At 39.3% G+C, this 26849-nt stretch overlaps 1 protein-coding gene across 2 annotated transcripts in view; it reads left to right on the top strand.

The window, feature by feature from the left end:
- The window catches only part of LOC309402900 (LIM zinc-binding domain-containing Nebulette), a gene marked incomplete at its 3' end in the record, with an annotated part of 280892 nt that overhangs the window by 116843 nt on the left and 137200 nt on the right, over positions 1 to 26849 (top strand). For both annotated transcript variants that reach the window (XM_081996866.1, XM_081996865.1), the window contains exon 4: positions 19186 to 19293. In XM_081996866.1, the coding sequence (XP_081852992.1) occupies positions 19186 to 19293 (108 nt within the window). The remainder of the gene's footprint in view (positions 1 to 19185; positions 19294 to 26849) is intronic.

Here is a 26849-nt window from a genome sequence, read left to right as displayed (position 1 = left end):
ATCTTCTACAGTCTAGTGGGGTATGGGGGGGAAATCAAGTTAAATCACCAAATAAAAGCCTGAGTTGTAAATTAGACAAGGCAAAAGGTACTCTTAAATGAGGCTTATGCTGTGAAGGTCCTGAATATAGTCCATCTGTTATTTATTTCCTATTAAAATGCCACTCTGTTCATTTTTTTCAGTTAGTTTCCTTTTGTTTCTAGTCTTCTATTAATAATCTGTCCTTCATTTTTCACATTTCTCCCTTATCACGCTTTTCGGTCTCTTAACTTTTTCTCTGATCTCTTCTAAAAAGAATTTTGCATGTACTCAAATGACATAGTTGTCTGTCAAACTCATAGCTATTTCATCCCTAAAATTTTGTTCAAAAGTTCATGTTTGCTTTTGTAAAACAAATAAGGAAAGCTTTATGTTGGACTCTTTTTCTCTGGAAACCCGTGGTTGTGGAAGGTAATTGATTGTTATGTCAAGATGCAGTGGAATCCAGCTTGGGAAGGATTGATGATGAGCGTAAAGAAAAAGGCTCCATCTCCACTGATGGGTTAGGGGGGAAGGGAGATGAAAAAGAGAAGAAAAAACAGGAGAGCGCGGGAGAAAGAAGAGGTTAAGGAGTGAAAACTTTAAACGCTTGGAGCTCTCGAAAATGGGCTTTGAAGGACTGTGGCAAACAGACCTTTTTAAAACACGTTCTATGTTCTTTCTGACTGTTGGATGATGCTCGTACGCTAATGTGATAGGGGCTTGAGAAATAGCTACAATGGAGGTAAATCCACCTTGCATTATTCACTGTTTTTCAAGTGTCTGTGGCGTAATTTGTATTAAAAATGGTGAACAGTGTTTCTGGCTTATTATGGAGGGTTTTGAACCCTTTGCAGTGTTACAACATTGGGTTTTACGTGGTGATTGTCTTTTATAGTTGTAATTAGTTAATGCTATAATCAGTCCTCTCTGCAGCACGGTAAGGGAAGACCAAGCTTTGCATGTGCATTTCTAACCTGTACACTTAGGACTTACAGATAGGTAAGTTAATTACAAGAAATGTTGTGATTCTTGATTGGGGATTTTACACTCTCTCTGTGTTGTTTTCAGCAAAGAAAAAAGGATAAAGAGATGATATTTCTGAATGTGTTGCAAACAGGTACCCAGGAGCAAACTCTGCTCCTGCCTTCTGCTTTCTCCACATTGAGGGTCAGCTGATAGTGTGAGCAGGGGCCTGAGAAGCCTTTCTCAATCTCATCTAGCGTGCATCCCAGTATGGATGGAGATAGCACATCTGGCAGTATTTGCTTTGAAGCAGGAAGCGTGAGTTTGGGATTGTGGCACCATCTCTGTTGCACTGGCTGGCAGAGCAACTTAAGCACGTGAAAAGCATACACTGCATCCATTCAAAATGTGGTCGAGCATCTGTAGCCGTGTACACTCCCTTGAATTCCTGGCAGAAATTCCAGCTGAATCAGCTAGAATTGCACCTGGCACTTCCATCGCACTATGGTAAAAGGAACGGCTTGACCTAAACTCCAGATTTATGTGGATTTAGTTATGGAACTCTCAATAAAATCAGTGCTAACTTTAAGGGCTGTATATCACTTTGGAGTAGATAATATACACTGCGCTTGGGTAATTTTTGCATGTTTCTTTAGGAGAAAGAGTAGTGTCCTGTTTTGCTTACTGAGTCTTTCTTGGTTGTGAGATATGTATGTAGTTACTGGAGTCACGGAATTCCTTTAGTGTAAGCTGAAGGAATCATAAAAGTGTTCATGGGAAAGATGGTCTTTCTCTGGGCTCTGCTGAAGTTTTTTTGACGTTTAAAGAAGCAAGATGTGGTGTGGAGTTCACAGAGAATTTCAGGCTGTAGTTAAAAGTAAGTCGGAATTTGTTTGACCTTCTTCCCTGTACATTCTTTCCAGGGCATTAGGTGGCTGAGGTCAAACTGAAATGTGTCACTGGTCAGTGTCTGAATTTAATTAGTAGGCAAGGACTTGGAGAACTCTAAAGTACAAGGTGCTTGATCACCACCTACCCATTTCAAATAAAAACAGAACATGATCTGTTTGTGTTTTCTTTACACCAGCTGGTACAGTTTTCTTGAATTTGTTTGTTTCTAAATTCGAGATTTAAATGTGGGAAATGTTGCAGAAAACTGCTTTGCTACCAGGCTGGTTACTCAGCCTGGTTTATGACATCTGCAATGGTTTATGTGGACAATCACTACTATATATTACACTTAATTACAGAAATTATGAACGGTTACCATATTTGCTGAACTGATTTCCTTACTTCCTAGTCAAAATTGCAAGCTTTATGTTGATTTGTAGATAAAACTAAGAAAAATTAAATTCATACATTTTACTCTTAAAGAGACAGAGACTGTTGTAGATGATTATGATGAACTGTGATATAAACATCCACTGACACTTAAAAAACCCAACAATTTCACCTAGTTGAGAATGGCTTTCCTAAGCCAAAACATAGTAGTAACACTCTGCATCTTGGTAACAAATGTTTACAATAACTCAAACATTTTTGTTCCTGCAACTCAGCCTGCCTGATTTCTTTATGTACTACTCTCAGCATTCAAAATAATGGCAGGCTTGAATAGCTCTGAGAGAATGATGTGCCCCCAGTTTGAAAACAGTATGCAAAGACTTGAATTTTTTTACACATAGTCTTTTAATAGTTATCACATCAAAGAGAGCAGAAGCAAGACATTATAGGAGATTAAGTGTGCGTGATAGGGAGTTTTAGTAAAATAATCCAACTTTGATATGTATTGATTATTTGCATGTTACCAAAATGACTCTCTATAAATCCTTGCCAAAATACAATTTAGATATGGCCATTAATTCAAAGTCCTCAAGTACTTGCTAACAGTAATGGCAGCACAGATATATGTCTACTTTTTCCCTGTAAAAATGGAAAATCTTTTATATTGACTATTAAAGAATAATAGAAATGGAAATGAAATTTAATAGATTAGTTTCAAGTGTAAGATTATACCAAGAATGTTTTCTCAGGTAATTTTAAGTTCTTTCTCTGAAGAGCTCTCTACATCATCACTTAGTCATGTATTTTCTGTGCTTTAAATTTTAAATTCTTGACTCACTTAGAAAAGTGGTGGGTGGCTGAGATGAAACAGGGTCATTGGTCTCCTGTTAACCAGTGTTTCCACAGTGTAGTTATTTGTGTCATGGTATCAGTAGAGTAGATAGGGTATTGAGGCTCTGGTGCTCCAATTAACACTGCATTTTGCATTTGGTAAAAGATGCCAGTGCAGAGCCCTCGATACCAGGTTTGAACTGAATTCCCCTCAGATGCCATGGGGATGCAGCTCTGTGGCAGCGCTGCTGTATTTTCAGGGTTCCTGTTTATTGGAGGTTCTTTTTCACTCTGTGCCTGGTGTGTCCTTTAATCTCTGTTTAGCAGGACTCCCCTTATAAGCTTGAACTAGTAACAGCCTCAGTTGGCATTTACCAGTAATTAATAATTTCAGAGGATAAAGTATTTGTCAGAAATGTAGCTTGCAGGTGGAAATGGGCAAAACAAGTTTGCCCAATACACTGCTGGTGAAAAGAAGGAGAAATTAATCAAAAGAAATAAAATAAAAAGAAAAATATCAAGTTACCAGTCAAGAGTTTTCTCAAGGCAGAATCATGTTTAATCTTCTTAGTGCACAACATGATTGTGATGACAAGTTTCCTCACATATAGCATGATAAACGGATGCTTTTTTTCATGGCAATGATTACATTGCACATGTTGGCATTTATGGGACATAGTTGCATTTTTTTAGAATATTCAATCTTCCCGCCGTGTTTGCATCTATTGTTTTCTCTGACAGCTGGAATAAGACCATGAAGTCAAGTGGCAGAGGCCATAAGGGTCCCTGGTTGCTGAAGTGCTTCTCTGCTTCAATTTTCAAGTTAGATTTGCTTGCTATAGTTGTTATTTTTCTACTTGGTGTTTTATTTAATCTGTAAAATAAAAAAAGCAAACACTTTGCACCAAGGTCTTTAAACTCTGCCTGCAAAATTGTGATTAGTTATGTTATGCGTGTAGATTAGTAATGTGCAAAAGCAACATGTCATGTAATTGTCTACTGCATATGTGCAAACAAGAGGATTTTCATGGAGGCAAATGAACTTGAAGATTGTCTTGGCCCCCCCGCCCTTGCATATGCTTCATATTTTAAAGTAATAACTGATCTTAGTTTGGGATGGTAATAAACATCTTGAAACATTGAGACTTCAGAGAAGTCTTAAGTGCTTTGTGCAGTTACAACTATCTTTGACAAAAAAATTCCATGTGAAATTCAAATATGGTTTCTTTTTAATTTAATTTTAAATAACAGATCAATAAATGTGGGTCTTTGATTTGGTCCTTTGTACTCACCTACAGCTCTGGCCCCACTGCTGTTTCCCTCCTTCCTCTAGTTTTCCTCTTCTGTGTTGCGTTGTCTTCTTTGTAATCTGAACATTTCTGGCTGTTTCTGCAGCTCTTTTACTATATGGCGTGTGGAGGAGCTGGAGGAGAGGACAGTGAAAAACCATTAGCAAAAATATCTTAATTCTTGTGTAATACTACAAGCATTAAATTAACTTCTATTTAGTTATAATTCAGAATGGCCTTGCCTTTAAATTTTTTTTTTTTTTAATGAGTTGCCATGCGTTTAACACTGCTGTCCATTTGCTGGATTCCCTTTGTTTTATGATAGCTTTTATTTGTCTAATTGTGTATATTTTAATACTTAACATTTCCTATTTCTGTCTCATTTGATGCTGGTGCTATTAACAAAGAGAAAACTGAGACCAGATGGTTGCCAAACAGTGAAGCCACCTGGTATTCCAGCAATGCCAAATATCTTTTCCCCTCCATTTTTCTTTAGAAAATTACTGAGACAGGTCCAGGATTTTTTGAGGATCCCACAAATGTTTGCATGCAGCCAGACAAATATCCCAAACCCTCTTAAGTTTATCCTTGCAATTCTCTTCCCCGCTGTTGTTCTTGCTCTCAGGTAACTCTCTCGGTGTGTTGTCCCACGCCCGTCTCCCCTTCGAGCTCTGGGCTGCTGGCTCTCAGGCACACGGTTTGCAGACCTTGCTCCACCGAGCTGCCTCTGAGGCTGCAGGTGAAGGCCTGATCCTGGCCACCGCTTGCTCCACCACCTCTACAGCCACCAGCACTGCTGGGGTGGGGTGAGGAGCTCTGACTGCAAGCAGAACCCAACAGGGGCAACCTGCCAGGAGCCTTGCAGGAGCTTCTCCCCACCCCTTGGGCTAGTACTAGTGTGTCGCAAACAAGTAACCGCCTTGAAGACCAGGGCGTTTCGGATGGAGCAGCCTGCGGCTTGTCATCTGATGCCTTGCCGATTTGAGGGCCAAATCTGAACTAAAGCTGTTGTCAGGGGTGTGACAGCGTGAGTTGGGACTGACATGATCATAGACTGAGGATACCATAGTGCACACAGTGTGCCGTTTGCTCCGAGTGGCAGGAGTTAGACTAAGCTAACCAAAAATATTTTTCCGCTGGTACTAACTGCATCTACGCTCTGCTCCCCGTGCCAGCGCCGTATGCTGGTATGAGCTGCACCATGTGCACGGTGACAGACGATCTGTTCGAATGTGTGCTTCTCACACATTTCCAAAGTCTGGTATAGGCAGTGCCTGTGTCAGTATTGATACATCTTTGAGACAAGCAGCGTTAACACACCATATTGACACAGGTCTGGGTCAGGGAATGGAGTGTAACTCCTCACTTAACTGCTGCTGCCAGTACTTTTCTGCCTGCTCTCTTTCCTTCCTCTGCCTTTGTGGCTGATTTCGTGGACACTGCTGGTTTGTAGAGCCCAAATACCTTGAATGACGCTGATGCGTATCCCTGGGCACTGCGGCTCAGTGAGAGTAGGTGTCTGTCTGAACACTCTGGTTGAGTTTTGGCAGAGAGAATGGCTGCCACGACATCCGCTTTCAGCAAATGCCCAGGTTAGTGCAGTATCCAGTAGCTCTACTCCTAGCACACTGCGCTAGGAGCTGTATGAATTCAACACAAAAAAAACCAGTATCTGCCTGAAAAGAGCTTATACTCCATCTGTAAAAGTCAGGAGAAGGGGGTAAACAGATGGGGAAATAAAAGAAATAATAAATTTGGTATTCAGCAGTGCAACAGATATCTGTAATGCTGTGTGTACAACGTACCTGTATCTATTCATTTCTTATGGTTCTTTTCCTGTGCTGTGGTCTGACAGTGGTTGTGGTAGCACTGAACTTTCTTATCTGAGCGCTCTGTTTTGTGCTGGGCATATGGTGTCTCCATTTTTTTGCTCACTGTCCTCTTACATTATGTACCTGTTTCCAGCGTGTTCTGCAAGTGTCGGAAGAGGCAGTTACCCTTCATATCGCAGGTTTTGAGCTCCACTGTGGCTCTACCAATGATTGTCTCACTGCTAACCTGGTCTCCCTAGGTGGCTGCAAGCCATCATGCAGAACAGTCTCCTTCAAACACTGACGCTAGTTGAAGCTGGGTTTCTAGAGGTCCACGTTCTTGCTGGTTGGACAGTAGGTTGGACACAGTCCCATTACAGGGCACACAGACGAGTTCAGCAGCAGGAGGTCTTTCAGGGAAAGACGTCAGAGTGGCCTCCCTTCAGAACTTCCCATGCTTTGGAAAATGGAAAATACTCCTTCATATCTTTCCAGCAGGCAGGACTTACAATGTGCTTTTAAGCTTTGTGATAGGAAAGTAACATAGAAACAATGTCATTGTGGAAATAATGCCCATAAAGTGCCTGCCCAGTTACTCCTATTTGGCCTGTTTAAGCAACATGACATAATGATTCAAATGTGCTTTACAGAGGCAGTTGCATGGAGTGACAAGGATGTTGCTTTTTGGGGCTATTCTGTTGTGAAGAGGCAATGTTTGTCTTCAAACTTCTTTTCTGTATTATATTAGAACTAATTGTGCAATATTTACCATTTCTCAAAATACCTGAATGTGCATTGAAATTGACAGGAGACCTTGAGGATCAAACTTACTGCTGTGAGTTAACTGCATTTCCCTGCATCAGAAAAGATTAAAAATTGTCAAGGAAAAGGACAATCATTATTTGGAATCTGGGAAGTTTGTATCTAGTCTCTGCAATTCACATAAATATGTTGGAAAGCACATTGCGCAATTGCCAGAAGTTTTGCCTTTTCCTATTACGCCAGCGCATGAGGGTCCTGTGGGCTTTGGACGACATTATCTGCAATTAATGAACATTTCAGTGCATTTAAATGTGTCTCTTTTTTTCAGCCTATTTGATTTGTGCAGGCTGCTGTATTACTTGCAGAAGCCGTATTTGCCTTCTGTGGAATATACCTCCCTGCACAGGTGAATCGGACAGACCAAAATCCCTGTTCCATCTTACCTGTAGGATATGATGTTTCCTGAGATATGAAAAAGGAGATAGCATGCTGGCTGAATGTAGGCTGAGGCTTCTCCCTTCCAGATAAACAAATCTCTAAAAAATATGCAAACCATTTCATACCTAAGAAAATTATCATCTTTCAGATTTTTTTAATGTTATGTGCCAGTCCTCCTATTTCCTTGCATACAAATGGCACATACCGTTTGTATCATTACTGTAAGACTATCCCTGCCACTACTATCCCTCCCCTAAAATAAAAAGGTTAGGTTGTCTTGGGACGGATAATTTCCTGCTTATTAGAGGTGAGAAAGAAAAATAAACAGTATTGAAAGTTATGACAAAGTTATTTTTATCAGTCTACTTTGTTTCACAAGTACAAGGCTTTACAGTAATCATAAAGCTCATCTGTTTTCAAAACCTAAAAGCAATCAGAAGGTAGGATGTATACAGATTTAGGAATGTCATTCCTCCCTCCTGTAAGAGGCGATGACCTCTCTCTTAGTTTTGCCTGATCAGTAAGGGAAAAAAAACCCAAACCAAAACTCAAGTCTGTGGCCTTTAGTGCTTGGAACTAAAAAATACTTGGTTTTATTATGCATTTCTATGGAAGTTTTGAAAAAAGAGCACAGGATAGCATTTAAATAAGATCCTTTAAATTTCCACCTTATCTCCGCTAACTGCCATTTAACAAAGGGAGCAGTTTTTGCAACTAGAGTGATTTGTAACTGTTCTCCTCTTTCTCTTCCCTCTCTCCCGCTCAGTGTTAGTAACTAACATCTCTGATAAGAAATGCAACATACAGCCCCTGTCAGGATGCCTGGTCTTCCTTTTCTGAAACAGTGTTGGTTTTGTTTTTGGTTTTGTTTTTTTTTTTGTTGTTGTTTTAAGTTTTCAGTTAATTTCCGGAGTAATTTCTTTAATTTGTGGACCTTTCCTTTTCTTTCCACTTTTTTCTGGGTGTAAGCAGGCCCTGCTGCTACACCCCACTTTTTGCTCTGATCCTAGCCCAGCCAACTGTCACTTTTTAGCCTGCAGGGAACCTTCTGGTACTAACATTCCTGCCTTGTTTGTATTAGAAGGGCATCTCTCACAACATATCCCTCGCTGTTTGAAGCAGAAGTCATGAGTATTCAGTAGGAATGAATAATGGATATATTTAAAGGGTACCTTGCCCTTCTCGTTTCCTTTGCACATCATAAATAACAACTCTTTTAGTTTGGTTTTACATATTGCTCTACAGGCACGGTTTGAAAAAAATCTGGTGATTCAGCTCTCAATTTAAAAAACACTGTGCAGCTGATAGTTTCTGCATCTGAAAACTGATCCCACACCAAACTCAGTACTGGCATCTGTGTGCAGCTCTAGAATTCTGAAGATTTAGGAAACTGGTCACAAATTTATTTTGAAGCAGCTCACAAAAATACAGTGTGACAGGAGATGTATAGACAACATGATGGAGAGTGTTGGAGCTCTGGATAGAGTTAATTTCACGTGGCTTTAGATGTCTTTTTAAGATATCTAAAGCTATTTTAGGTATATTTAGGATGTATTCTTACATTTACAGGTATTTTAAAGATGTTTTAAATATCTTTTTCAAGATGAGCTGAGGTGTTCTCTGAAAATGCCTGTTTCTCTCCATTCACTGTAAAAGTGGGATGGTTGGTGAGGTTGTATGTAGGTGTCTGTATTAGAGACATCTGCTTTTTGTCTAACGAGCCCACTGTTCCTGGCCAGTTGTCACCACCTGAGAAGTTCTCTGGGGTAATGGCTGTATTAAAGGATGAACTGAAATTACTTGGAATTTTCCTATTAACTGTAATAAGCTTTAGCTGAGGCTCCCAAAGAAGATCCTAAAATTGAAGGCCAGGCTTGGAGGATGATTTAATTATCTGATCTCAATTTAAGGATGTTAAAGTGAGAGTCTGAGCAGCAGATGTTTTTGATGGGGGCAGGATGAGGGGACTGGATGTATTTTTATTGCCCATTTTATTTAGCTGACAAATGGAATGGTCTAATTACCATCAACACTACAAAACAATCCCCAAGTTACTATGTTCTCACTGTAGTGCTTTCCCTGAGCATGTGGCTAAGATTTTTTGATATGTATCCCTTGGGTCTTGTAGCTTCAGGGCTCTAGGACAAACTATGTCTCCTTCCCCATGACTTGTGGCAGGACTGAGGTCCAATTCCCGGGGTGCATGGGTAGGTGTGGGCTCGAGCCAGGGACTCTGGGGTGATGAGTCTGTATGCTCTTTGCAAATGAGGTAGATTACCTGTGCAAGCATTTTCTAAGTGTAGAGGCAAACAATTTGGAGGTATTGGAAACTGTATACTTAGATGATTCAAGCATCAGAGTGGTTGAAGGAAAGAGTCAGAACCGTGTTGCAACACTGATTTTACTGGTGGCCTTTGGCATCTTCTGATCTCAGCTCATGTGGCTGTAATTTTGGAATTGTTTGACTTTCCTATGTTTCTAACAGTTTCACTCAGCTTGTTGTTATCATGATATTTGAGAGACTGATGACGTAAATATTAGATTTGCATTTCTAGGAGGCTGCCTACGTACTGAATTCTGTAAGAAATTATTCCCTTTAAGTGATTCAGCTAACAGACTGCTCTAAAGTTCAACACTTGCAGTGATTCAGTTCTCTTCACAAACCTCTGTCTTTTGATAGTTTTTGGAATATTAGTTGGAACAAAACAACATTTTCTGTGTTTTTCCCCTCTGCAGCTGAAATTTCTTTAGAATATCTGACATTCAGAGTTGAAAATAAATGCAAATTTAAACACACAAGGATGAACTCTTTGCTATGTATTTGCTGGTATGAAACTGCTTTTCTTAAGTGTATCATTTTCCATTCACCTTCCTTTCCTTCCTGCTTTAAAATGAAGGACAAAAGGGAGAATTTACAATCTCAAAAAAAAAATTTGGTTTACTGCCAAGTTCTAGCTAGAGTTTTAACTAAAACTAATCTGTGGATGCCAAGCTGCAGGCATTAACTGGAAGTTGATTTTATGGACTTTCGTATTTTTTTCCCTTTTCATTCCCAACTTCAGTTCCTTCTGAAGCGCTAGGGTACCTTCATGGTGCCATCAATAGCTTGGGGTTTTATCTTCATTACTGAATGGCAGAAAGGTAACTTGGAGGGCAGAAAAATTTTAAGGATTTCAGAATTTGCTTACAGTTGAAAGGAAAAGATAGGTAGTCCCTCTCCCCTGCCCTTGGTTATAGAGAGACAGAGGAACTGACCGCGCGAGACGTCTATAAGTAACACGGCAAAGGAGGCACAGGGTGTACAATGGGTATGGATTTTGCAGCCAGGGTTCCACTGCAGGCTTCCACTTGATGTACCAGGTTCCAAGAAATAACCAGTAAATGACAGAATAAACAGTTGTAAGGAGCTTCCATAAGAGCACCTAAAGGCAAATGATCCATTAACTCCATAGAATAAGAGATGGCATGTCATTATCAGGGAGGTAGGTAAGAGAAACTGTAGGATAACGAGACATGATGATAGTTTACTATGTGAGTGGTATATAAGGTGCCAGCTACATGGCTTCTAAGCGACATACATGAGACACCCTGAGTTTACTAAGCTGTTAGCAGAGGCCAGAAGCTGTAATTGCCACTGCATCTCATAATTTTCTGTAATGCCTGCATGCCTGCATGTCTGTGTTGCTCAAATCTAGATTTTTTTTTCACATCTCTTTCCTCTGCACTTTGTTCTGGGCTGCATTCTGGTTGCTCTCAGTTGGACTCATTTCAGCCTCTTTCTACTGCTAGAGCAGTCAATGTTCCCTGATATTTTGGCAGTTGATACGAAAGTTTTACAGACTTTTTTTTTTCCCTCTGCGTGTCATGTGCTGGCTTCTGCTGCCTGTTAGTGTTTGTTTTGGTTACCTTTTCTAATATATGACTACAGCTTGCACCCTTGGTCTGTATTACAGTTTTCTGACGTCAGTCGTCTTTACATCCCTTCTGGGCTCAATCTTCTTTACATCCCATGCTGTATTTTTTAGTTCAGTTTTTGGCTTGATTCTTTGAAATTTTCTACTCTCTTTGGACCATTATGGTCCTTGTGTTATATGAAAGATTTATTGGGTGGGGCTTGGGGGGTTTTTTGGTGGGGTTTTGTGGGGGATTTTCCCCTCCCACTCCCAGAACTGTTGTTGTGGCTGCCTCTCTTTTCTGTGGGTGTGCAGTTTTGGGTTATATCTTTCTGGTGTACATAGTGGGCAGATGCCTCTGAGCTCTGCTAGTACTGTGAGCCAACTAAAGGCTGCATGGCCATGGTTTGCATGGCACTGAGCCCAAACTAACATATCCTGCCTCTCAGCAGGACTTACTAGCTCAGTCCGGATGCCCTAGCCAACCAGCAGTTATGCATTTTCTGTCTACCTTGGAGAGTAGGCAGAGCAAGCTCATACGTGCTTGTGATTTACTGCGTACTTACTTCAGAGTACACAGCTCATGAGTTCATCATTTTCCTTGTGGTTGCCTTTTCTGATGGAGAGAACAGCAAGACACATTTGCCTTTCTGATGGAGAGAATAGCAAGACAGTGACTGTATGTTTAGTTCAGAACCTGGAGTTAAAACCATATTCCAGGATTTAGCAAATCTATACATGAGGAATTTAAATGTTCGGGGTTTTTTTTGTTTTCTTCTTTCCCATACCCCCTTTACATCTGATAATTAACCTTCTGTTTGGAAGCGTTTGCTGTCATTAGTTTCATTTTTGAGGGTATTAAATTTTGTGGTAATTTATCAGGTTGCATGTAGATGATATAGATCAATTTTTCATTTTCTGCCTGGAGATGAGGTATGGTAAAAGCATACCTATTTCTGTTGTGGCAGAGTAAGAAATCCTTCATCTCCTCAGACTTCTGTTCCTTGGAAAAAAACTAGTTCAAATACGGAATATACCAAGCGATGGGGACTGGACAGAAGATCTGACAGCATTTCTCTGAAATGAGATGACGCTTCAACCTCAACTCTCCGTGGCTACAATTCTGCATGGAATTTGTTTACCACTTCTAAAATGTTGATGTAAAGTTTGTTTCACAAATGAAGTGGATGATGATTGCTGGTGGAAGTGGGGGCAAAACAGCTTGATCTGCCACTGGCTCATTCTTTATGTAGCCTTCTTTGTATGTGTGGACTTTGGAGAATATCAAGGTTATATTTTAATAGAAAAGGATGTGACTGACCTCCTCTTTGCCCAATAACAAAATAAGGTGCAATAACTTTTGATGGACTGGAGCCTCGGTGACTTATTCGGATGTAAGCCTGTTGAAACAGTCTCAGATCGCTCTCTCTTCAGTCATAATTTTACTTGGATCCCAGCTACTGTTCACATGCTGTTGTGATATATCGAAATGGAGCACTCCATCTTTTTCTCATTCTGAAATCGTTGATCTCTCACTGCCTCCAATTTCCTGTCCCTGCACATCCCAGGGTCTGGAATGCTTTTGCCCGTGCTTTTTCTTTGAGCCGCTCTCACCATCCTCAGTATAAAGAGACCACATTATAGAGTCATTATCTCCAGAGTTACTATTTATACATTTTCATTTGCACCCATCCAACATTTTAACTGTTCTGACGTGGATTCCAAGAGTTTTGTTTGTTAGAAGTAGTTCCCTGGCAAAACTGTGAAGGTCCTCAGGGAATTATAGTGCAGATTTGCAGATGGTTGGAGACTTGCTCAGATGTACTCTACAGGGTAGCACAGACAGACTTGCCCGATGTTTGGATGGTGTATATAGAAAGACAGTGTATTTAATGTTAGTGATGGCACTGGAACCTTTTTACTCCTTATTATTGCAAATGTTTTTTGTAGTGTTGGAGTGCTGGCCTCTTCAGATTTAAAACATCTTTGAATGAGAAAATTTCTTCTTTCAGAAAGTTTCAACTATTATGATGTATGCTTCAGAGCCGTGAGTTGTGAAAATGGCTTTTTTACTATATTAAAAGAAAAAATTTCTAAAATATAACTGTGTGCATTCCAAAGATGGGTTGAAAAAATTACAAAATGCAGTCTCAGGGAATTTTTGTTTTGTTTTATTTTACTCCCTACAACTTTTCTGCTTTTAATGAAGATTCCTTTAGCTGACTAAGAACAGTAAAACTAAAGGGGTGAAATCTTTAACCCTGCAGTCCCTTGTTCCAGCAACACTCATTCATCAGTGGCTTTTTAGGAGTTCGTAGCTTCTTGTCTTCGCTGAGGAATGCCCAACCTATAGCTTCCAGTTCATATGAAAACCTTGAAGATAATTTAGTCTGCCCTTGGGGCCATTCCCAGTTTCAGTGTTCCAGATGTCTATTTAGATTTACTGTGGACAATAGTTCTAATTGAATGACAGTGGGAGGACCATGTTTTACTGCCATTAGGAGAAGCAGTGCTTGGGCAGCTTGAGTACCGACTGTTGTTGGGTCTTCGATGAGACTTAAATGTACCTCTGATATGAACAGGAGAGGAATGGGATGTAGAGCTATGGGCAGTGTTAGAAAACAGGCTATGCTGAGAAGACTGAAACCTAGCTTTGTCAGGTAGGATAATGTTAGGGATCCTTCACACAAGGGATTAGTCAACTAAAAGGAAGTCTTACTGAGTTTAGTCTGGAATTGTTCTTTATGTTTGATTTACCTGTAAATATTTTTTTTAGTCATGTTCATAAAAACCTAACTTATAGAGCAAATTTTTTCTCTGTCTTGCCATTAAGTTTGTAAGAAGCAAATTTATATCAAGGCAAGATCAACAGACGTAGATGCTTTATGGAAGAAGCAGATCCAAACAAAGGCATCTTTGCCAAGATGCGCCTCTAGGACCTGTACTGTGGGAGAGTATTTCTTGCCAGTCTGTGAAAACCAGTGTATTAGCAGATGGTGACCTTTGGGAAGTAGTTGTGTGTGCTGGGCACAGAAGGAGCAGATGGCTCTGGGCAAACCTCAAACACAATGTACTGAAACATATTCATAAATATTCAGGGTGTGGTCTATGAACATTCCTCTCAGGGCAAATGTGGTGTGTGGGGTCCAGTCTTCTCATTCTGCCCTGCTGTTGTGGTTTACTCCTTCCTTGCTGGACATCAGGCATGATGGTGCCACAGCCTGTGGGGCTATACAGTGTACCAGAGTAAGGAAAGGCGATATTCTGGAAGCAGGTTATTGGCATAGCTAGCTGGTCTGTACAGTACAGGGACGTGGAGAAGGGACTGTACAGGAAACCAGCTTTGACATTGCCTTAGCTGTTGGGGATTTAATATTTGCTTTGTAGTGGCTGAGTAACTTTTTGAGGTAAAGATGGAATGAAGAGTGTTTATGAGGTCAGCATTATTCACAGCTCTCCAGTGATGATAAGAGCATGAGGATCTACCATGTTGAATTCTTGCTCTGCTTTTTTTTTGTTTGGTGTTTTTGGATTCCTGTGTTTTTTGTTCAACTGAGGTGTGCTTCTGCTACTGCAAATGAGTCTGGACTAAGGGTAGGTGCCACAAAACCCAAGAGAATAATCAATCTTTTAAGCTCCATTTATATTTTCAGAGTATTTTTACCAGGAAAAATTAATGTTGTTTTGCTAATAGGTTGTTTTGCTGCCAGGTACTAAGTATACCTGCAAAAAAATGCAGCATTTTCTCAAGCATAAGATTTTATGTGCAGAGTAAGATGGACCCTCTGTCTTTGGCTGCTTCATGCTGACCTTGTGAATAGATTTACACAATCCTGTCTTTGGGCCTCTCAAAGATATCTTGCTGATGTCATGAATCTGAGAAGTCTGATTTGTTAAAGATCTGTTGGATCACTTAGTCCTTTCACTGTGAGTCTGTGCAGAATTACTTCTCATGAAGTATTTTCACTTAAAACTTTTTCATTTATGGTGATTTATTACTGTTTTATTTCTAACGTTTATGCCACACATTGTTTCTCAAAGGATCAATTTTTCAGGGCATTCAGCCGTTGAGGGTGCTCTGCATTTGTGAGACTGCACTGAATTTTGGAGCCAAGAGGGAGGCATTATGAACCACTGGCTGGGATTTTGGTGATGAGTTGCTAAAAAGCATCTTTGTAGGAAGTGACTGCATTTATGATTCAGTCATTAGGGGTTATAGACATTCCCATTTCAAAACTAAATTTCAAGGGTTCCAGTTTGTCATGGGTTAACCTTGGCTGGCTGCCAAGTGCCCACCAAGCCTCTCTCTCACTCCCCCTCCTCAGCCGGACAGAGGGAGAAAATATTAAAAGAAACCCTTCATGGGTCAAGTTTAATGGGAAGAAAGCAAAGGCAGTGCATAGAAGCAAAGCAAAAAAAGATTTATTCTCTACTTCCCATCAGCAGGCAATGCCTGGCCACTTCCTGGGAAGTAGGGCCTCAGTACACATAGTGGTTGCTTCAGAAGACAAATGCCTTAATAACGAATGTGTCCCCCCTCTCCCTTAGCTTTTGTTGCTGAGTATGATGTTTTATGATATGCAATATCCCTTTGGTCAGTTCAGGTCAGATGTCCTGGCTGTGTCACCTCCCAACCCCTTGCCCACCCCCAGACTAGTGGCCTTTGGGTGAGGTTGGGGAGACATCCTTGATGCTGTGCCAGCACTGCTCAGCACCAGCCAATAAACGGTGTGTTATCAACACTGTTCTAGCTACAAATACAAAGCACAGCACTATACCGGCTGCTACGAGGAAAGTTAACTCCATCCCAGCTAGACCTAGTCTGCAGTTAAGTCATTCATTATAGTGATATTTACAGCTCCTATACAGAATATTCTTTTCTAGTATAAACTGGTTTAAAGCAATTAAATGGCATTTTAATCCCTGATATTGTAGTAACCAAAAGTTTTCTGTGTAAGAAAAACTTGAATTTTTAAAGTATCTAAAATTGGAGGTCAGTCAGCAGTTGTTTTCTTCTTCATTCATACACACTTTTGATACTGAATAGGATTTTTTTGGATCCAAGTTCTGAATGACTGATGGCATCTTTATAATTTGACGTTTTGTGGAAACTGAGGGGTATTGTTCTTTTGAACATATAATAACTAGAGGTTTTAGTGGGCCACGTTTCACTGAGCTGTGGTCTTCATGAAATGTTAAATTTCTTTGTGATTTTTATAACGTAAAACTCTATTTTGAAGTTAGGTAGCATAATCCAATAATGCATATATTAATTCTGCTAATATTTTGAATAATTTGGGTTTTTAATGATTTCAGTATCCTTGCTCTGAAGGATATAGTTAACCTTACTCTTGTGATGTGATTTATTAATAGAGAGCAGGAGCCTTCTTTATCTGCCTGAAGGATTAAAATAATGTGACGTTAAAACTATCTAGTTCCCTCCTTCTCTTCTTTTGTTCCTTTGTAAGATGAATAAAGGTCATTTGAAGTTAATGGCTGGTACAATTGGAACTAATAACAGGAAATGCTCTTTCTAACAATAGGTAATCTCTCTTATAGGCAGGGCCGAGCCCATTTCCCATTATAAAACGTGTTCGCTTGCTCATAATGCCGCTAAACTTTAAGCAGTAAGGCTGAACATTTCCATGTCAGCTGTCTGCCTCAGGCAAAATTTGGAATTTTTATGCAAAATACTCAGCTGTTTCCAAGGCTGAGACTAGGACAGACTTTTATTCCCTTATTTGAAATTCATGACACTTCTGCTGTTGTTGTTGTTGTTGTTGAACAGCTCTGTTGTCTTATTATTTAGGGCTGATGAGTTGAAGCTTGCTGAGATGGAAGAAAGTCTTTTGTGTTAGGCACATGTCCTTGGCCATGGAAGTCTGTCCAAATCTGGTAAAGTTTTGTATGACTTCGAATAAAGAAAGTTCACATATACTCATAGGACCTCTTTCTTAGCACCAGACAGTCCTGGAATATTATCTCCACCCAGTAAGTCCAAAGAAGCCTCTGAAAGTCAGTTTGGTAGAAGTAAAGAGAGATGATAAGCAATGGAAAAAGCATATTTGAGAATGGTATTTGAAGTGCCTTGGGTAAAGGGACTTAGCAAGAAGCCATGGAGAGGTGGACTAGACTAGTTTAGAAGCTCAGAGGGAGACAAAGTGATGCCTGATAATAGTGATCAAATGGAAAGAAAGGGGTTGAAGCTGGGGGAGGTGAACAGAAGGGCACGGGCCACCATTCCATGCTTTCCTCAAAAGCCTGAGTGGAAACGCTGTTTCCTTAGTCTCAGGGTGGCGTGAAAAGAATATACTTGTATGAAATCTGTGGTCATTTGTGTATGAATTTCAGCTGCCTCTACAGGTGGAACACAGGAAAAATGGTTGTTGCTGTGGTCATTTACTGTATGTCTCAAGGATTCGTATGATGGGCCTATGCATGAACTGTATACAAGGATAACTATGTACACTAAAACTGCATTTAAAGAAAATGAAAAATTATGAACATGCACATCGAGGATTCGGATGGACAGGACAAAGTGTATTCTATAGCCTTCTGAAACTTTCCTTTTGTTATCTAGGGTATTTTTTCCAGTATTTAACCATCATTACATTAAGTGCTTGCTGGTGAAATAAGCCTAAGCCAACCCTGAACTAAAAGTTTGGTGCATAAGCTGGATATTTGCTGGATATCAGTTGTATAAAGGAGAATACTGCTTTTTGTACTACTGCTCTCCCATGTGTTACAAAATCTGGATCTGTGTAGTGAATAAAGCAGGGGACATAGGGAGTAAAAGGAAGTTATTATGGATAAGGTAGCTGAATCCATCTGTGGAGACACGGGTCCCAACTCAGTCTTTGCTACAGAGTTTTTTCTGTTGCTCAACAGTGACTTCAGATTTTGCAGGTTTCATCTTGTTTCTTTACGTTGAAATTGAGATTCCCCAAGACTGATTTGCAGAAGTACTGAATACTTCTACAAGTAACTTAAGTCTGTATTTGAACATATTCAAGTGTTAGAAATCTGAGAGGGAACACCCTGAGATGCCTGTATGTTTTTGGAAATTAAGCTTTTTTCACCTCAGTTTGCAGGTTGCCCTAGAAGTGTGGATAATGCCATATCTACTTTCCAGGGTGCATTATGAAGATTGATTAATGACTGTGATGAGAGCTATAAAAAAGCTCCTGAGGAAACTAATATCCCTACCATTACAGTAGGATTTGAATAGTCTGGTCTGAAAAAGGATACAACCACATGTGGAACCATCTCTGCTGTGTACAGAATAAAGCAGGAGGCCTGTCAAAGGGTAATATATTGAGTACCTGATTAAAGACAATATCCTAATGCATATGTGCAAGAGGGACAAATTAAGCTTGTATAGGCAGCCATTCCCTAACTTATGTTTGACTTTGCAATCTTCTAAATACTCTTTTCATGCAGGATTTTTTTAACATGTAATTTATGTTTCAACCCGGGAGTAGAATGGTAGACTCATCACGAAGAGAAGCTGGAACGTGAAACTCTGTATTAGAAGACTCCAGATTTAGTTATAGCTAATTTTTTGTGTGAAAATAAGTGCTTGCTTGATGCTGTGTTGGCATCTGTAGTTCTGTGGCTACTGGTCTGAGAATGAAATGACCACAGTTGCAGTACGCGTGGAGGTGAGCTCCCGGCATCCCTGGAAGAGGCAGTTGCTCAGGCAGTGGGGAATTTTGCTCCGTTGCTGCCTACCTCCGTTCACTGATGAAGGAAGGCTTCCCCCTTAAGGGCTGAAAGCCTTTCACAAGTTCTTTATTGACAGTAAAAAAAAAAAAAAAAAAAAAAAAAAATTCTACATTTCTAGGGGCACATTGTGGAAAATAAAAACAACCTTTTTCTTTATTTTCTATTCTGTAGGTAAAATACAAAAGAGACTTTGAAGAAAGCAAAGGAAGAGGGTTCAGTATTGTCACGGATACACCCGAGTTACAAAGACTGAAAAGGACTCAGGAACAAATCAGTAATGTATGTGACTGCCACCTAAAATGATTGTAGATGGAGAAATAGTGTGTCTAAGAAAAAGCGTGTCTGTTGGTGTTTCTGATGAAGTCTGTGAGAGTGAAGAATCTGATTTTAGTGACCGATTTGTGTATGTCAGATTTTGAAGTGTGTGTAACTTTATACCATGGACTTGTACAGCACATTGGCAATGTGTGTTCACCTCTCCAGCTTTCAGCAAGTATGCTCAAAGTATTTGCTATACTAAAGTAATTTGACACTTTTTGCTTTTTTAATAGATTTGCCAGCAACTAAGAATACTTTTGTAAATTTTTGTTTACAATGTAAACTATATAAATTATATAAGCTATATAATTTTGTCTTTTTTTAGCAGGGGCTGTCAAAATTAGCATAACTGGCAAGATGGAGTTTTCTAGAAGCAGATAAAATTTTGACACTGAGTTTTAAAAGAAAATACATGCAAGACAATGTTCTGCAAGACAAGAAAGGAATGACAAATAGCAAAACGTAACCATGTGTTTCATTAGCTTATTGCTTGAATGCAGAATGCTTTCAGGAGTGGGATTTTTGAAAATGGGACTTCCCCTGATGTACATTTTACTAGGAACGTTCTTTATTTATATTGTATTCCCTTGTAGCATGTCTAACTCACTGCATGATGTAATATTGGGTAATATGTAGACCAAGTTATGATATATATGAAATAGGTAAGAACTAGCATGAGCTAGAAACAATACAGAATCAATACCATTAGCTTGTCCTGGCTTCCCTCCTGATCGTTCTTCGACTGCAAGAACTTGTCTCCATAGATGATTTTGTGAAAAAATTTTTAATCATTCCTCATAGTAATAAAATAACAGCACAGCATCAGAGGCATCCAGTGTAAGTCTGAGCAGGAGAAAATGATGGAGTTTATTTACTTGAAAGAAAAAATATTTTTCAGGTTGGGATGTTACAAAAAAAAAAAAGTCACTGAAAACTACTAGTTTATCACAGCAATGGAGATGTACCATTCTTGCTGAAGCATTCACTAATTCAGATTTTGATGTCCAGAGCTGGTCTTTGAGCTAAAAAAATGGGGCTCATTTCCTGGAGAAAGATATATTCTTCAGAGTGGCAAAAAGCATGGCCATTAAGACTTCCATTTGGGATCTGGGAAACTTCAGCCAGTCCCTGGTTTTAATCAGCTATATTTTTTATTCAGACCAGGAACTTAAATTAGGTCCTCTCATGACCTACATAGCTTCCTCGAGCAAGAGTGATTCTTTTGTATGGGGTAGTTCTGGAACGCATCAAGGAGATGAAGTGAGCAATGCTCTGATGAATACTTAATCCCTTGCATGGGTCTGCTCTGTTAGGAGAGGTTGAGAGGAGTACCCTACACCAGGCCTATGGTACTCAGTTTGAATATTGGCATGCCAAGAAATTTAATTAGATCTGCGAAGGCCAGTACCCTCAACATCAGAATATAGGAGAGTGTGACGCAGCTCACTTGCATACTCTTTCTCTTGTGCAAAGCATATTGGGTTTTCTGTTGTGGGAAGGGGGGAAATAAAATCCAACAAGAAATTTCGTGAAATGAGAAGGAATTTTCTTCCCATCTCTATTTTTGAGTGGGACAAGGGGGTTTCTGTTCTAGCAGAAGACCTTGTTGCACTATTTATGATACTGTCTAGCTCCTGAACCAAAGGTATCTACCTGCCTTTTCAGACCCAGAAATATCTTTTAAAATGTGAAAAGTGTTTTTCTTTTAAGTGCTTGGATGTACCACTCCTGTCTCTTCATTCTTAACCACCCAGTCTTAACAATATAGATTTATTCTATCCAGTCTTAACAATACAGATTTATTCCATTCAGTCTTAACAATACAGAGTTGTTTTCTTTTCTTGATGTATGTAGCTGACAGAGATTCCAGGTTAAGGACTCTATTAGAAATAATTAATCATGAAGGGTAAAATGGAATTTTAAGATGTGCATGATAAAAGAAGTTGCATTTCATTTATACTTAGACTAAAATAATAATTTGATTTATAGCATTATATCCTAGAAAGATAATTCTGCATAGGCCATGACTTCAATCTAATTAGAAAACTCCTGTATTATAGAAATGCATTCCACACAGAGTAGTTTATTTATCAAACAGTATACATCATGGACTAAGGATCCAATTAAGTTTTCAACACACTGAAAGGTAAGGACTTTAATAATTCTAAAATAATTTTACTTTTCAAATATAACAAAGCAGAATTATACTAATACATATGTTTAATTTTCAGTTTTGTTTTGATTTTACCTTGAAGTATTAGAAACTTCTCAAAGAGCCGATTTGAAACAAAATTGCAACAACTTCAATGCAGGGGTAAGTAAGCACAATTAAGTGTGTAGCTATTTCTGATGAAGATAAATAACAAAATAAAAGTAATGATAATAGATGTTATTTAGCAGAATCTTTGTCAAATACCGTCTTTTTGTTCTGATACTGTTTTCAGCATACATGAATGTATGCTGTCAGAGCACAGTGCTCTGACTCTTATGCTATTGATATAAACCTTGTGAGGAAAAAAGATAGTGGGTGGAGCGTGAGGAGCATGGGTTAACGGAGGGCGTTGGATTTGGGTTGTTATTTTGGCACCAGCAATCCTGCCTCTGAAGATGTAGACTAAAGTAATAGAATTTATTTTGTGGCTTGGTGGATGTATCGGGACCAGAATGGAGTTTCTTAGAAAAGAATGACATTTACACCAGTGTCTCATGTTTTTTAGCATTAAAAGCCTAATTCTGCAGGTGTACAACATGCTCATTAGAACTAATTATGAGGCCTCTCCACGACATTCACGTTCAGCTGCCCCAAACTACAACTGTTACAGCTTCTTTGCATTGAGTTAGTTTGAAAGGCGTAAACTAGTCTAGATTGATGTAGGGAAGGCTGCATAAACTAAGCAGCTTTTTTTACTGTGAGTTACCAGGATTTTTAGCACCCTCTGCTTGGCTGTGCAGGCATTTTAAAATTTAAATACATTTAACAGATTAATATGTGTGAAAATGTTTATAACTATTATACAAAGTATATTTGTTTATAAGTATTATAAAAGTTTATTAGTATTTTTTCAATTATTCAAAACATAAAACTTCCATCAGTTCTGCTGCAGATATCACTGTTTCTTGGCATTGAATATGTAGTTAATACACAAAAATTTTATATTGTTTGCACAAAGAAATATGTTATTTTTTTAAAAAGACCTTGCAGTGTTTTTTGTCCATCTTGAACTTTGAGAGTATTCTCAAAATAAAAAAACTACCACATATTTTTAGAGGTGATTTTGCCAATAAGCTAACTGTAAACTGATTTTACAAGGAAGAAGTTAAGGTGGCAAAATGAACAGAATAATTAAAGAAGATGGCAAAAGTCTATTCATTGATCTATCATGACACATGGGTAAATGAAGAAGTGGGAACTCAATCTAATAATATTTCCTTTGGGGAAATGGAACACTTTCAGCAGTTTGCAGCAATGAGCTACAACTTACTGGCACTGCACTTTTATGTCTAGATATATGGCTTGAAGTATGTTTTATCCTATGTGAAATAAGTTGCTCTTACTTAAATCTGTTCCTGGTAAATGTCTGCAAAGTATAAAGCAAAACAGGTGTCCATACAAATTGATGAAGTGAGAAGCTTTCATTAAGATAAAGGCCAGTGCTTGGATATTAGAGGTTGCTGGCTTAGTTGTATGGCTGGAAGGGTGCATGGAAGCTCTCACAGTGGTTGCCCTCATTACATTGAGAGCCAGTGTAAGCATTTCTCACTTCCACATTCATGCTCTTATGAACCTAACTCGTGGGAACAAGCAGCAGTGCACATCTGTGCCCTTCCTCCCTTTGAGAGCTAGCAAAATGTAGTCATACAGTTCATTTGTATGCGAGTTGTTTTCCAGGAGGTTTGGATTGTGTGTGAAATGAAAACTGTACTTTAAGGTACAAAAGCAAAATAAGAAAACAGATTAAATTTGGTTTACACAGCACATTTCTAAGATATCCTATTTTGGTGAAGACCATAAGTTAGGAAGGTCAGTAGAGTTAGTGAGTAAAGAGAAGGTCATGGAATCACCCCTGGGGGATGGAAGTGTCTCCTTCATATAATGGCAGTTGAACTCACTGAAGTTAGTAAAACCTGTTTTGGATGCCGAGAGAGAGCATGAAATCCAGCTGATTTTGGAAAAGCTGCAAACTAAGCCAACCAGTCTTTTTTTTTTTTTTTTTAACACCTCGATTCCAGGAAGTAAATTAACAGAGCTTTTTGCTTATTTGTGTGAAAACAGTGTTTTAAATATTCATTGAATTATTAGGTAAAATTGCACTTTCTTTAAATGTAATGTTTTATTATATACAATAGAATTTTCTTACAAATTCAAATCTTGTAACGTTCTCAAAAGCAGTGTGTGTGGATTGGAATGAGAAAGGCTATATATTAATTGTGTTTAATGAAATATGTTGCACTGGCTTTTTAAGTATCAAGGGTCACATTCTACCTTAAGTTAAATTTATACTGCTTCAGGAGAAGCAGTGGACAGGATTTCCTCTCAAATTTTAATCAACTAAACACCTGTTTTCTGGAGAAAGACAGAAATGATAAGGAATTGGGTACTACCTCAGATGTGATGCAAATAGATCTTCATGTAGCAACTAATGGAAGAAAAAAATGGCATTGCCACCATACTCGGGCACATCTGAATTTAGAAACTGGCCCTAACAGACATTGGAGGCATGGCTGTCTATTTGGAAGCTATTGGCAGGGTTATTCAACCTCTTTACTTGCTCAGACATAAAATGGTCTCTTAAATTGCCAAAACAGATTGTAGGGAAAATTGGCAAGAGAAGATGTTAACAGCAAGGCCCAGAGCTCCTTTTGTAGGATTTGCCGCATAAAACTTGCAGATATTCATCTCTAAGGGCTTTTTTCCCCTCTATTGAATTCAAGTGAAGGAGGAGAATAGCATGAAAGGGAACAAGAAAAATTGACAGCACATGAATGTCTATGTTTCACAAAACCAACCATGGCACATCAACGAAGACACTGGGTAAGCATGTTAAATTGCATACAAAAAGAGCTTATATTGTTCTAGGCAATGCTGGGGTTTTCGCCACTTCTGAAGCGACACTTTATCTGACTGTCTTTATATTCCTAAGCATGATGTTTTTGTTGTTGTTGTTTCATTTGGAAAATATGCATTTAATCATATAAGACAACTGTGTCTACTAACATAGACAGAATAGCACTTGCTGGCCAGTGTATGAAGTGCCACACGCCCGTAGCAGGCGTGGAAGTTTCCTTGCACTACAGTACTGATTGCCTTCTGCTCTCATTGGTTCCTCTGACAGTTTAACATGAACTGCAACTCCAAGAGCTATTCATTATTTGGTATGCTGTAGGCTTAATTCCACACAACTGCATTTCAAATATGCTGCATATAACTCATGTGATTAAGCGTCTACCAGTTGCGTTCAAGAGCGTTTTTATCTGTCTGGAAGCCAGGAGGTTGAATATGTCATTCCTGTTGCTAATACCAGTGTATCTCTGCAAGAAGGTAGAGTTCCCGCTGTGCTCCTGTGCAGTGAACATACATGCATAGAGTCATGTCCAACCTTGTCCATTTTCTGGATTTATCTTCTAATCTTGCTTTGTGCAGATACATACAAATGGAAATTCTGAGAAGCTCCAGGTCCTTTGACTTTCTAATATTTCTGTGTTGAAGTTTTTTGACTTCTCATTTTGAGTAAGCAGAAATAATTCTGCCTTTAAACATAGAGTCTGAATAAATGCTTTAAAAATGACTTGGTAGAAGAATCACATTAATTTTCAGGGCCTATGAGTATTTTTTGCAGATTTTTATATAGCTTTCATGAAATTTGTGAAACGACTGAACACATGCTTAAGAAATGATGAGTCTAAGGAAATGTAAGTAATATTTTAGGTAGAGCTTGTGTTGAGTGAGCACCTGGAAGACTTTGAGAATGCATGTCAAACCTCAATGTATATTCATAGAATCATAGAATCATAGAACAATTTGGGTTGGAAGGGACCTTTTAAGGTCATCTAGTCCAAACCCGTGCAAAGATCAGGGACATCTTCAACTAGGTCAAGTTGCTCAGAGCCTCATCCAACCTGACCTGGAATGTTTCCAGGGATGAGGCATCTAACTACCTCTTGGGACAACCTGTGCTAGTGTTTCACCACCCTCATTGTCATCCTTAGATCTAGTCTAAATCTACCCTCTTTAAGTTTAAAACCATTACCCCTTGTCCTGTTGCAACAGGCCCTGCTAAAAAGTCTGTCCCCATCTTTCTTATAAGCCCCCTTTAAGTACTGGAAGGCTGCAGTAAGGTCTCCCTAGAGCCTTCTCTTCTCCAGGCTGAACAACCCCAGCTCTCTCAGCTTGTAGTCATAGGAGAGGTGTTCCATCCCTCGGACCATTTTTGTGTCCCTCCTTGGACTGTCTCCAATAGGACCATGTCTTTCCTGTGCTGAGGGCTCCAGAGCTGGACGCAGTACTGCAGGTGGGGTCTTGCCAGAGCAGAGTAGAGGGGCACAATCCCCTCCCTTGACCTGCTGGCCACGCTGCTTTGGATGCAGCCCAGGATAGGGTTGGCCTTCTGGGCTGCGAGCACACATTGCTGTCTCATGTCCAGCTTTTCCTCCACCAGTGTCCCCAAGCCCTTCTCGGCAGGGCTGCTCTTGATCCCTTCATCCCCCAGCCTGCACTGATACCGGGGGTTGCCCTGACCCAGGCGCAGGACCCTGCACTTGGCCTTGTTGAACCTAATGTCCGTTAGTTGCCTTATGTCATTTAGTTGACTATTCTACTTAAAAAAGAGTATCTTTCTGTAATGATTATTATCAAAATGTTACGCAGAGTTAGAAAAAGACAGTGTTAAATTAGCCCCTGGTATATGAATTATTTACCTACATTTTCAGTAGAAAGTCTTAAATTATTTTATGGCATGCTGCTTTGTCCACTTCTTCCTGATTTGATCCCTGTGTAGAACAATAGTCACCAAGCATTCAGCTTTGTAAGATTTTCTTTCATTTACTGTTTATTTACTAGATGGTATGATATTCCACACACCATAAAATGTTGTAAAAATGACCTATAACTTCTTTGCAGTGTTCTCCTCCAAGTTTTGTCAATTTAACTGTATTAAATGAAATTGTTTTCAGAGTTGTCTAAGAAATGGGGAGGTATTGGAATGCCCTTTTATGCAGTCCTTATTAACATGAACTAGAGCACAGAGATTAAAGTATTCGTACTAATTCAGTAAGTGGCACCAAGAGTAAGTTGTTATCTTCTATGTCAGCCTTCCATTAGAGGTAGAGGGAGCAACAACCTTTGCTAGAGAGTTTTGAAACTCTCTGTTGGGGAGGAAAAGATCACTGAGCATCCAGAGCAGTGTGGTGGCGATGACGTCTTTTTCTGTCCCAGTAACTTTCTCGGGTTCTCTTTGTTGGTTTCCCTTTCTTAATCCTTGTCATATACATGGCAGTAGCTCACAACATGTGGGAAGAAA

Source organism: Phaethon aethereus (assembly GCF_964289735.1).
Source record: "Phaethon aethereus genome assembly, chromosome: 2".
NCBI classification, from domain to species: Eukaryota; Metazoa; Chordata; class Aves; order Phaethontiformes; family Phaethontidae; genus Phaethon; species Phaethon aethereus.
The sequence above is the reverse complement of the archived record's forward strand: the minus strand, read 5'-3'. Positions and strand labels throughout refer to the sequence as shown.